General features: G+C 43.2%; 1 protein-coding gene across 9 annotated transcripts in view; it reads right to left on the bottom strand.

Annotated features, from left to right (window-relative positions):
• ACACA (acetyl-CoA carboxylase alpha) overlaps window positions 1-13186 on the bottom strand; it is a 281219-nt gene that overhangs the window by 38273 nt on the left and 229760 nt on the right. For all 9 annotated transcript variants that reach the window (XM_057714164.1, XM_057714165.1, XM_057714170.1 and 6 more), the window contains 3 exons: window positions 4072-4215; window positions 3368-3488; window positions 107-203 (listed from right to left, as the gene is read on the bottom strand). In XM_057714164.1, coding sequence (XP_057570147.1) covers window positions 107-203; window positions 3368-3488; window positions 4072-4215 — 362 coding nt within the window. The remainder of the gene's footprint in view (window positions 1-106; window positions 204-3367; window positions 3489-4071; window positions 4216-13186) is intronic.

Genomic DNA, 13186 nt, shown 5'->3' with positions numbered 1-13186 from the left:
ATCCATGTCTCTACAAATGTCCCAATCTCGTTCCTTTTTGTGGCTGAGTAAATTTCTTGTTTTCAGTTGGGAGGAAAAAGAACCTCTGAAACAAAAGAGCTCTTACCTGGCTCTGCCGACCACCACAGTCTGGGCCCAGGGTTGCATGATCTCTGAGAAAGAGCCATAGTCGAAAAATCCACTCAACCACTGACCTTTCTGGGCTACAGAAGGGAAAGGAAAGAGAGAAAACAGAAGATAAAGATGGTCAATTCATTCAGAATATACTGGAATTGGCCAACTGAAGGTTGGATATGGGGGTTTATTTGGGGGAGCTTATTGTTGTTTTTAAACATGTTATAATAGATGGAAACATTTGGCAGCTGAATGTTCATCTGCCTTCAGACCTCATCTCCCATTTCACTTGCTAGTCAGAATAAAAAGAATCATTTATCAGCAAAAGCATCATTTATTGTCAAACGATGGGGTTCAGCTAGCAGATAGAGTTTGCGCGCTTTTAAATAAATAACCTGGCTTTTTTCAAAACAGCACAAACATTTGTCAGAAGGCAGCCAAGTCATTAAAGATGGTTTCAAGATGTCTATTTCTATTTTAAAACTTAGCTTAAAGTTCTGTTTGATTCCACTGATTTTCTTTTCATGGAAAGCTAAAGACAGGCAAATGATAAGTATTAATGATCAGATGAGGATCCAAATTTGGGGAAAAGGGGCTCAGCATCTCTGCTAGAAAAGCAACAAGATCCATCTGCTTTATTTATCCCTGACAAAGTATGATTTTACTATAAGAAAGGGCCAGGCCTGTATACTCTTGGTAGGTATCGAAAATATAACAGTTCAGATGTATACATTTAATGACATTAACCTCCCTTGTGCACTGAATTTCCTTCAGTGGCAAGACACATAACTTTCAACATCTTAGTTTAAGAGAAACAACTTTGGTTCCACAGGTATCCATGTTTGACCAAGGCCCCATAAAAGACTTCTGCAAATAACTGTTTTCTAGCTGCCCTCCCGGCTCTTGGTTTCTCAGCGAGTCTTCTAATTTGAACATGGCCCTCCGCCCCCTAAAAACCCAAGTCCAAAACCAATTAAAAGTGGAGATCCGAGCAAGCTAACCTCTGCTGACTTAAACAGGATGGAGAGTGTTTTATCAAGACTCAACTTGTAATTACTGTGTTCTACATTCCTTGCCTCTGTGGCCCCAGTGTAAAATGCGATCATCCACTACAAAATTATCTCTCTATCGTGAGCCCAAAGCCGATCGTTTAGATTCTGGTCTCGTGTTGGGCGTCAGTTTGAAGAATATCACGGTACTATCTCCTCTAATAAATGACTTTAACTTTTCACCTAGAAGATATCTGCTTTAACTTATCACAGGGAATCATCTGCTTTCTTTAACGCTTCCACTAAATTAAAATCTGAAGTCACTTGATTTGGGAGCGAGTGTTAGCTGCACAGAGACAGCAGGATGAATTACTAGGGAGTTGATGAAAAAATATTATCCAAAAACCAGAAAACTTAGTTTATCACAAATTCCTTTCATTCTGTGGATCTCATTAATAATAGCCAGGATAATGCCCATCTACACCCCCCCAAACCTGTTCACCCCATGAAAGAGGGCTCAAATTTTGATGACGGTTCTAAACTGAACTTCCAAGTGCATCAGGATATTGAAATTTTAACTTTATATGCTTGCATCATTTTATAGGTCTTACTTCAATAATAATGATTTGGAACTACAGAATTCATTTCAAAATGGAAATTTTTTTTCTTTAAAATCCCTCCTGCCTTATATGTTGATTGACTTAGGAGAGTCACTGGTGGGCTATGGCTACTGTAGGTGGGCTTTACTAGGCTCCTCAAAGAGCAGGGCATGTTCAGTTCAAATGTAGGACTTGGAAGCCACCTAACATGGCTCCCCATAATTCCCAGGAAAACACTCACTAAGTCTTGTTTTGAATTCTCCCAGAAAAGTCCTAGATTTTAAGGCTGATAGGTATCTTAGGTTCATAGTTCTTATTACAAATCTTGGTATAAAAATGAGATGTGGGGAAAAGATTACTATGGTGATTTTTCTGGCAATGTAAGAAAAACTATTTAGTTTTATTAAGGTTAACAAGAAAAGGCACTGAAGACAACAGCTAACATTTTAAATTAAAGTCAACCCTCCTCTGGTGATTTTTCTACACTATCTATAGTTAGGCTTCAGATTAAGCCCAACTCCTAAGCATTAGCTGTGTGACCTTGCCCAAATCACTTAACTTCTCTGAGCTTGTAAAATGATCATCTCTTTTTATCTCTGAGAAGTAGTAAGTCCAAATAAGATAGTGTATATGGAAGTGCTTTACAATCCCACCTGGCTTAGTGGATGCCTACAAGGTTTATTAAGCCTTCCTTATGCAGACCTCTCTTTCAACAAAATCATGACTCTTAAATTTAAGGAATTATCTTCTGCATTCCATTCTTCTTTTAGATACAGCCTTTTTGGGAGGAAGCAGTTGCAATAAACATGGTAAAAAGAACAAACAGTTTCTCAAAAAGCCTAAAAAAACAGATTCAAAATGTAGCAGCGGGATCTGGGGCGTCACAAAAGAAATTCCTGCTAAATAAGGTTTCTTAAAATCACCAAATGGACGGACAAACAAGAATGTACATTTGTCTTACGTGGAGTTACCCCCTTTTTTTCCCCTCTTTTTGTTTTTTAAGTTTGGTAAAATCAGCCCCAAGACAGAGGGATATATTAGATAAAACATGGAGAGAGGCCTTGTTCTTACTCAATACGGTTATCAAATTAAAAGTTCTGGACAATCTCTTCCTGAATAAATGATCTAACAAAGTAACCTTACATTAATAAACAAGGCACACATCAATGCTATTACCAAAATCATATGTGCACACAGGGGAGGTGTCCAGCAACAGCTTGCTGGGAAGAGTACAGTCATACTCTACAGTGAAGGGTCTCAAAGACCTTTTCTAAAACCAATCTGATTAATCTCTGTCTACAGAGACGAGGTGGTCGAAGATTCGGGTCCTACAATTCTATGACTTTATGATTTATATTTAACTGTTTTAAAGTCTTTGAGCCCATTAAGTAATAAGTGCTCTAATAAAAGAATAAAGAGAAGAAATGTATTAATGACTCCAGTGCTTATGACTCAATGGCTGATTTCATTCATTTTTCATTTCTTCTTCAAATTTTTTCTACCCTTTTCTTCAGAGAGCTGTTTTTCAGATTTCCCTCATTTCCAGGTAGTTCAGTGGCTCTGTTTTCTTCGTCATACACTATTGTGCAGGAATTGGTTAGTGACTGAAAGCAAGACTGAAAGCTCGAGACCCAGGCTGCCACCGACCCTGGAACGTATACATACTTGGGTGAGGACGGCCCGCCAGCATCCAACGAGGATCATATGGAGCCTTGGTGGGAACAAACTCGATGACTCTATCGATAGGGTCCTTGGAATTCAGGAGAGGGACTGAACTGTACACACTCTAAAAGGAGATTGTGGGGGAAAGGAACACCACGATCAGTGAGCAACTCTAAGCCAGCAACAATCATTATGGACAAAGACAGCAGGGAGACATGCGGACTCACACCCATTAGTCCCAGTCATCAGCTGGGCACCCAATCATGAGCCACGCCCCGAGGCGCTCAAGCCTCACGTCGGAGCCTGGCAGAAAGTGGAGCGTTCTGACTCTTGATTTCAGTGTGCCCAGGCTCTCCGGGGAGCTCCCCAGAGGGGATAGGTAATGGATACCTATTACAAAGGGGAAGACCCAGGGTGAGGAAAAAGCCTTCATAAGCTAGGATCTGAGCCCAGATAGGACACGAACGCCTCCGTGGCTGGAAATCATCAGAAAGGGGCCTAATCGATGAAACCCAAAGGCATTTTAAAGGTAGGAGGCAGAAGATGGCTCTAAGAGAAAACAAAAAGAAATCAACAGCTCCCAGGAAACGTTTTGTAAAAAAAAATCCCTCTCCCACAAAGCAGTCCCAGACGCAGAGGTGGTGAGCTGCGGTGAGAGGCCGGGCCCTGTGGGCTGTGTCGGTGCTGGCAGGAAGGGGCGGGCTCACCTTCGGCATGTAGGACAGCCAGTGCAGGACGGTGAGCACCCCTTCAAAGTCATCACAGACGGCGCTGTGGGTCACCCCGTTGTTGTGCATGATCTGGACGCCCCCGAGCTGGTTGTTGGAGGTGTACACTTCCCTCCCGAGCACCTAGGGAAACAAGCAAGAGAAAAGACAGGCATCCAGACAGAGAGGAAGGCAATTCCCACTAAGATGGATACTGTTCTCCACAAGCCAGGGAGTCCAGCCTCCGTGGGTTGTGCTGAGGGACTATCTGGACCTTTGTCCTAAAAAGAAAACTTAGAAAACACAAAAGGCGTTTAAGCAATCACATATCCGGTTGCAATTTAAACACCAGGCAAGCCTCTCTCTACTAGCTGCCACAGATATGTGTGGCACACTTGACTCTGAGTTGAAACCACAGCGGTGGGTAAAGCTGGGACCCTGAGACACAGGCTACGTCATCACCTGCAGGTCTGGCCGAGCTGCTGTCTGTAGGCACGGGAGAGGGAACGTGCCTGTCTTTTGACAATCTTGAGTGATCAGACTCAGTTAAACAGAAACACTGTGAGGTCTGGATTACTCATTTTTTTAAGGGTTACTTTTCCCCTTTACATTTGATTTTTTAAAGCAAAATCCTGAAGCAACTCACGATACATACATGAACCCTTGAGCCTAACATCCTCTTTGTGTGCTGGGTAGTGATTTATACCCAAACCTGCTTCTCCTGCATCCTTCCCTCCCAAGGCTCCAGGGAATTCAGGGCCTCAACTCCCTGGTATATCCATCCCTGGAGGAGTTTAACCCTTGTGAGGTTGAAGGGCACCTGCAACTGGAAACCACAAAGTTTCCTTTAAAAAAGAAAGAAAAAAAAAAAAACCCAGAAAGAAGAAATATTCTTCGACTTGGAAATTGTAGGGTTGCTTTTTCCCTTGAAGATTGGTTAATAATTTCTTTCAGAAAGGGAAGTTTTCTGACCCAGCAGATGGAGCTGGGCAGCCTGATCACTGACTATTACAAACTGCTGAGTGTGTAGTAATTGCCAGTCATCTATGGTAGCCCTGGAGAGCTCTTAACAGTTGTGAAGCGCTTACCGTATTTTACCTTTTCTTTTCCCTTTCCCCTCCTCCTTTAGAAAATAACCACAACACAAAATTTCTTCCTTACTTTTATTCACTTCCGTCTCTGGGGAGAACCTAATAAATGAAAGACCAGCAAATTCTACCTGTATATTCCCATTTTGCCCCTTCCTGTTAGGAGCTTTGAGCGATTCCCTGGCATGCTGGCTCAGCCCCGACATCAAGACCCGCCAAAGGCTGACGAAGGTGGTGGCCAAAGCGATGACCTCCGTGTGACCCAGCTATCCTTAGTTCCATTTACGTTCAGCTAGGAAGGGTAGAAGAGACTCTTCTGAAAGGAATACGGGAAGCAAAATGGCTCTCGGATTACTGCTTTCCTTGCTAAGGAAGCACAGAGAACAAGCCTTTGCAGGCAGCCCTGAGCTGAGTGACACGCCAGCAGCTCCTTCGAAGGAGCCCCGGACCTGACCACTGGGCTCCCATCCTCCGGCCTGTCTCTCATCTCGGCCCAGGCGCTGCGGCTCTTTTCTCATTCTCCTGCTGTCTCTTTCCATTTGCCCTCTCCCTGACTGATACACTGATCTCTCGGTCACTCGGCTTTCTGCTCCACTGAGTCCATATTACTAATAACACCTCCGCCACGGCCAGTTTACCTCATGAAGGCAGGAGCACATCATTACAAAATAAACTCATAACTTTGACATTCTAGCAAATACACGCCGTTTGTTATTTTTATGGCTTTAGTCTTTCTAACAGGCAGAGGGCATTACATACCTGTTTCGTTTCTATCCTTAAATGTGTACACACATGCACACTCACACATGCATCGGGAAACAAAACAGAACGAAAAACCAACCCCAAACAAATGTCCGAAGCAGTCAGATGATGGGGGACCCTGGCGGAGGCAGAAACCCTGTCACTCAGGGAGGCCGCGCTCCGATCTGGCTCCAGTTTTATGGACGTCATAAACCTGATGGCCCACAACTGGTCCTTCTGGGACAGACCGCCTCTCTGCCAGAAGTCATTCAGTGTGATCAGCAGTATTTTTAATTATTAAAATAAAACTGGAAAGGGGGAAAAGAAATAAAAAGGAGACACTGGGCTGACCCTGAATAACTGACACCCACCATCTATGTCAGGAGCCCAGAACGCCTTCCTGCCTTGAAGACAGAGCTGGGGTGATTTTCTACTCAGAAACGCTATTTTCTTTCCCATGAAACACTGCCTCTAGTACTTGATAACATCCAACCACTTAGAACCTCACCCCTCTCCAAAATCAGTAATGAACCCATCAAGGACCAATCTCAGAAAAGGGGACTGAAACAGACCAAGAGATGCTTAGCTGTTCAAATACCGCTTCCTCAGATGTCTTTGTCCCTTCATTTCAAAGAGGAAGAGAGCCTCTAGAACTGGGCTACTCCCTGAGGCTCCCTCATCTGCCCATCCTACCCCATATTCTTACAAACTGATAGGAGACAGACTTGCAAGGAGCAAGAGTTTAATAACTTAGCATGTCTCCTCTTTACAAGTGGCAACTCAGGTTCCGCCGTGTTAGCACTGTTCAGAAAAGGCAGCAGTATTTCTACATTTCTTCTCCTCTGGATTCAGAAAGAAAAACCAGGGCTTACCGCAACCAAGAACATTACCCTGGGCTAAAGACATGCTTGTCATGTGAGAGGACTCACTTAATTTGGGAATTAAAGGTACAGATTCTAGGACTCTAACAGAGCATCTGAAGAGCTCTCTCTGATCAGCCTTACCACAGGTGGTGGGGGGTGGAGAGGGGGAGGACACACAAAAATGAAACCTGCTTCACGAACCACAAACGAATGCCAACGATCATAGCTACTTAACAACCGGTGAAGAGAAAGCAGGAGCCTTCAGTTCATCTTCAGTGACCATATGTTTGGAGCGTGCACCAGGAGAAGGAGGGCACACACAATAGCTCCTGATTTATAGGGGTCGTTGCTGACTCAAGTGGTTTTAATGATTTTAGAATACTTCACAACAAAAGGTCCAACTGCAGAAGCAGAATCTGGGCAAGGACAAAATCCATGCTGCCTAACTCTGAAATGATGGCACTGGAACAGGTAAGCTAACCCCGGTGAGCACCAAGGAAGGCAACAAAAAGAACCCACACAGACAGAACCGCTGTTTTATTCTTGAATCTCTTGCCCTCAACCTCCTAAGGAAACACCTGGGGTAACCAACCCTCGTCCACCAGTTTTCTTTTTCAGCTTGGACGTATGCATCCTTGTATGAGTCAGGTTGCTTGCCACCTTCCAGTTCCGAAATTATTCCTCTCACATTTTACACTGCGTGATGCAAACTTTTAGTTAATCTGCCCAACAAGCATCAGTAACTGCTTAAACACAGGAACCATTCAAACACAGGTGACTCTGCTGAGGCCCCACTTTGCTGCCCCTGCCCAGGTCTAAATGGAGAGGCAGGGCCATGGAGCACTAGGAAGAGGCACCATGTCAGGTCCCCTGCTGCAGGGCCCCCGCTGCAGACCTGAATGAGGGCTGAGACTGAGAAAGAGGATCTCCATTCACTCTCTATATAAACTCAAGCCTCATCCAGCACTCAGTCACTACAGCTGACAGACCTGGGAATTACGAGCGCTGCATACAGCCAGCGATGAGCAGAACACAAATGTTAGAGGCTCCACGAGAGACGCCACATAGCCTTTAGAAATTTGGAGATACAGAGGAGGTGCGAATGAATGCAGCTGTACACACATACAGCCGGATACGCAGAGCCCTTCGCCGCTGCTGCTGGCGCTGCTTGTCTAGAGACACTGCAGACAGCTCAGGTTTACCACAGCTGACAGGCAATGAAGACAGTCTAACATACCGCCTGCTCTCGCCCTTAAATCCCTTTTTGGCGATCAAGATAAACATGTTCTTCCCTTCCCCAGTGCTCCAGACGTTTGACTGAAGTGGCAGGGCATTGTGCGGTTTTGTGCAAGTGAAATCACTGAGTAATACCGAATGAGTGTAGTATTTACTTGTCAGGATATTGGTCAGCACACAGGCACTGAGGTTTCCAACTTTCATAGATGCAACTCGGCTCGCTTTTTTTAAAAAATTGCTTTTCAATGAAACTGGGACATTTGTAGAGACATGGATGGACCTAGAGACTGTCCTACAGAGTGAAGTGAGTCAGAAAGAGAAAAACAAATATCGTATATTAACACATATATGCGGAATATAGAAAAATGGTACAAATCCACTGGTTTGCAAGGCAGAAATAGAAACACAGATGTAGAGAACAAACATATGGACACCAAGTGGGGAAAGCAGGGAGGGTTGGGGGGGGGGGATGAATTGGGAGATTGGGATACCAAATTGTACACTCTAAATATATGCAGTTTATTGTATGTTAATTGTAACTCAATAAAAGTTCTTTAAAAAAATTTGCTTTTGTCCTGATATATACATGATGTTGGGGACCCTCAGACTTATAAGCAAATATTTGCAATCATGTGCTGAAGACGTAAAAAATAATGATGCATATGGATGGAAGAACAAATGAATTCTACTGCTGCTCATTACCCCGCTTTATCCAACCTCTCCCCCTTTAAACATTCCTGGTGGGTCAGAAAAGCAGGGAGTACAAAAGTCCTCCTGCATCTAAGAATTCAGCTACATGAGCCGAGTCCTTACTGCAGTCGTCCTTCCCATCAGGATATTTTCATTCTCACGAGGATTTGAGGAGGGGTTTTGTAAATTTCCTGAGCAACTGTCATCACTGGACTCCATCCATGATTCTGGATATTAAAGTCACTCTGGGATCTGTCGTGTTATCGATAAAGGTTTGGCTAAGACAGAAAGAGAGAGAGAGATGAGAAAGAATAAGTAGGAACGGGGAAGAAGTGTCAAAATACAGACAAAAGAAAGGAGAAAGGAAGAGAGGAAAAGGGAGGGCGAGAGAAAAGAGGAAGGGGAAGAAAAAAAACGCAATAGCTCATCTACTCATGCTGCTAACACCCTCCTCCTTGACCTGAGAGGACTACATTTTTAAAAGCTGACAAGTAATTCAATCTCCAATTAACAATTTTAAGTGGTGCAGCACATATTACTGTGTAAATGTTTCTCCAGGAATATATCCAAGGGTGAGCGGAATTAAATCTCTAGGGAGACAGGACCAGTGCCTACGAGGCCAAGAGTATTTATGGGTTCCAAAATGCACTCTTAATATGGAGACTCGGGGTTACAAGTCCCTCTCCCCACTCTGTTGCCACTATTGTCACTGGCAAACCCTCCAGTTTGGTTGGCAGGCTAGGGCTGAGGAGAGAGAAGGGGCACGGTGACACACTGCTGGTACAGGATAGGAAGGCCTCTGATGTGAGCCACAGTTGGATTTAACACCTTCCACTGAGAGACCAAAAATCTCTCTATAAACAGCAAAATATAGTGATCGGGTTTGCTGATGGATAAACTGGAGTAAAGGGACTGAGCTACCAGTGGTAGAAAAGATATTTAGCCAAAAAGAAACTGAGATACAGGCCAGATATGACACTGGGAAGATCTCTGTTTATTGAGATGTAGGGAGAACAGAGGAATGAGTTAGATGGCAGAAGGATGGTAAGGATTTGAAGATGGACTGGGTGAGGAACAGAGATTCATTTTTAATGTAATTGGGATAGAAAAGAGCCACATGACAGTTGAATTGTCAAAGGTATGAGAAAAGGCATAGGCTTCTGCAGTCAAAACTGATGCCAGATGAAATCACTCATCTCAGGGACCCATCAACTGCCCATTTAGCTACAGGCTTGAGCATACTGGCAATAAATTACTTCCAAGTATAGAAAAATTTTAAAAGTCTGGTCTACTGACGTATAATTCATATAGTAAAAATTGTTCATTTTTAGGTGTACAATTCTACGAAATCTGACATCACATAGGCATATAACCACTACCACAATCACCCCAAGAGTTTTCATCAGCCCCCAAAGTATTCTCATTTCCTTTGTAATCAATTCCCTTCTCCCATCCCTGACAACCACTGATCTTTGTGTCTCAACAGTGTTGCCTTTTCTACAATGTTATGAGTCTAGCTTCTTTCGGTCAGCATAATGCCTCTGAGATTTGTTCACGCTGATGCAGGTGGCAGCAGTTCCTTTTTTACTGCAGAGTAGTATTCCATTTTATGGAAATAACGCACCTTGTCTATCTGTTTACCTATTAGCAGACATTTGGGTGGTCTCCAGTTTTGGGCAACTATGAATAAAGCTGCTAGAAACATTCACAAGCATGTTTCTGTATGAATATACATTTTCATTTCTGATGAGTAGGATTGCTAGGTTATATGGTTAGTGGATAACTTTGTTTTTTTTTAAAACCTAAACTTTTTCAAAGTGGCTGTGCCATTTTGCATTCCCACCAATACACATGAGAGTTTTTTAAATTAACTTATTTTATTGGCTGTGTTGGGTCTTTTTTGCTGTGTGCGGGCTTTCTTTTTAGTTGTGGTGAGTGGGGGCTACTCTTCATTGTGGTGCGCAGGCTCCTCATTGCCATGGCTTCTCTCGTTGCGGAGCACTGACTCTAAGCATGTGGGCTTCAGTAGTTGCAGCACATGGGCTCAACAGTTGTGGCTCACGGGCTCTAAAGCGCAGGCTCAATAGTTGTGGCACATGGGCTTAGCTGCTCCGTGGCATGTGGGATCTTCCTGGAGCAGGGATTGAACCTGTGTCCCCTGACTTGGCAGGCGGATTCTCAACCACTGTGCCACCTAGGAAGCCTGAGAGGTCTCATTGTTCTGCATCCTCACCAACACTTATTATTGTCAGCTTAAGCTTTTTAACTTTATTTGAGTGGCGTCTAATTGTGATTTTAACTGGTATTTCCCTGATGACTAAAGATAAGTATCTTTCTGTGTGCCTGTCTTACCATCCTTAGACCTCTGGTGACATGTTTGTTCAAATTTTTTACCCATTTAAAAAGTTACTGGGTTGTTTTCCTATTATTGAGTTGTGAGAACTCTTTATGTGTGTGTGCGCACGCGTGATGCGTGTGCACACAGGTGTATGTTTATTTTTATTATTATATATTTTTTTGGTCACCTCCCGGTGGTTTTCCTGAATAGGATACGGGACTTGAGGTTGGTATTGGAAGGTAAGATGGCTGTGTGACTGTCTGCCTGTGCCCACCAGTGGTGAGGCACAGAGATGTTGCCTGCTGGGACCTGGCTTCTTGGGGAGTAACACTGACCTTTCTTTCATCTCTACAGCCTTTGTGTTTTCTCATTTACATCTGATGGGTGGCAACTTAATGTTTTCCCATTAGAAAACATGAAAAGCCTGTTATTCTCTTTTAGCCTAAATTTTAAGCTCCATGAAAGCAGGAATCATCTTTGTACACCCACAGCATAAGAACAGAACTTTACACACAACAGGCATGCAATAAATGCAGGTGAACTGCCATAATTCTCAATGCTCTATAAAAACTGGTTTGTATTTTCAGCAAGTTGAACTACTATAAGCAAAAGAAGTCTTTCCTATTAGTGTTATAATGTGTAGCGGCTTCCTTAAGCAAATTGAGTGATTCAATTTTCCTCCCCTTTTAGTTTTCCCCAGTGTAGACACTGGGTTTTTCTTTCAAAATTCTCTACCTGGTTAGAATTAAGCTAGTGACTCTATATACTATAAAGTCATATTATATTAGGATTGCTCTACTGAGCTGCATAAACCTGCTTTATCTGTTGAGAAGACATTTTATCAAAGGGTTAGATAGAAAATGAAGATACCCAAAATTTGATTATATGTTCCAATGGTCCTGACTTCTCATATTTGCATGTTATACTGTTGGTTAAATTTGGGTGAGTTCCTTTCCTTAAAAAACATCGATTTCTTGATTTCTCTTATGTGCATACTTTAAAGGGCTTAAATGCCACACTCTGAGACATTTAAAAAATTAGGAAACCAGTCAAGAATCAACCAGGAAAACTTGAAGCCTGGTCATGATAATCTATAGCTCAATTTAAACAGCTCTTAAAGCTTCTCCTTTCATAATTCAACCCTCCTGACTGGGTACATCAGCTGATTGGACTGTGTGAAGACGGCCACTCTGAATGAGAGGGGACACAGCTAGATTTGGATCCATGCACGGGGGACATTCTTGAGAATGATGAACAGCCAGGAGTCAGGTTTCTAAACAGTATCGTTTCCTGTGTCTTTATCATATTCACACAGCAGTCTGTGCACAGCCAGGGACCAGGTCTGTCTTCCCCCTGGAAGACTGAAGTCCTTGCATTTCTAATCTACCAACGTGTGCAGTTCTTGCACTTTTAATTTATGAGTGTTTGGGGGGGACCTCTCTGACTTGGGAACATATTGGCTCGGTCTAATGCTTGGAGATTATTAAACTCAGAGCTATGCTCCACTATCAAGTCTACAGATCTTTTATTTAGAAGATATGGTGCTCTAAATGCACAAAGAGCTCCCTGTCACCTTCACATTAAAGCCCCTAGTGCCTGGTAAATGGAATTATATAGCTGTCATCTCCTTTCCCCAAAGTTTTAAGAGTACAATGGGCTCATTTTTTCACACTCCATCCCAGCTTCAGAACTAAGAGACCTACTTTGTATTGATTTAAGGTCTCAGAAATAAATAAACCTGCTTCACCGCTGTGATTCACAACAAATTCATGATACACTATTGCATGATATATTTCAAGCTCTGGCTCTGGCTCTCTTTTTCCTCTGGTGAGTGATGGGGGAGGTGGGAGGTAGGGGGGAGCTGCAAAGCTGACAGCCGGATGGTTATTGGAGGTGGCTGCTGACTGCAAATCCAAGAACAGACACTGCTGGAGGAGTATGGGTTTTTTTTTTTTTTTTTTTTTTTAACTGGGGGGCAGGGGTGAGAAGCTAATTTACGTGGGCTCCAGGCTGGGGTTGGGGGAGAAGAAAGGTTAAGGGGAGAGGAGAGGGAGAGATGGAATAGCAAAGCTTCAACTGAACGCTAATTTGCAAAGACAGAGCCATGAACATGTGTAGAAAGAAAGGTGAAAAAAATCCAGCATAAGAAGCCGTAACAT

The sequence above is a fragment of the Hippopotamus amphibius genome, chromosome 17 (assembly GCF_030028045.1).
Source record: "Hippopotamus amphibius kiboko isolate mHipAmp2 chromosome 17, mHipAmp2.hap2, whole genome shotgun sequence".
Lineage (NCBI taxonomy): Eukaryota > Metazoa > Chordata > Mammalia > Artiodactyla > Hippopotamidae > Hippopotamus > Hippopotamus amphibius.
Note: the sequence above shows the minus strand (reverse complement) of the source record. Positions and strands in the feature narration are given on the sequence as shown.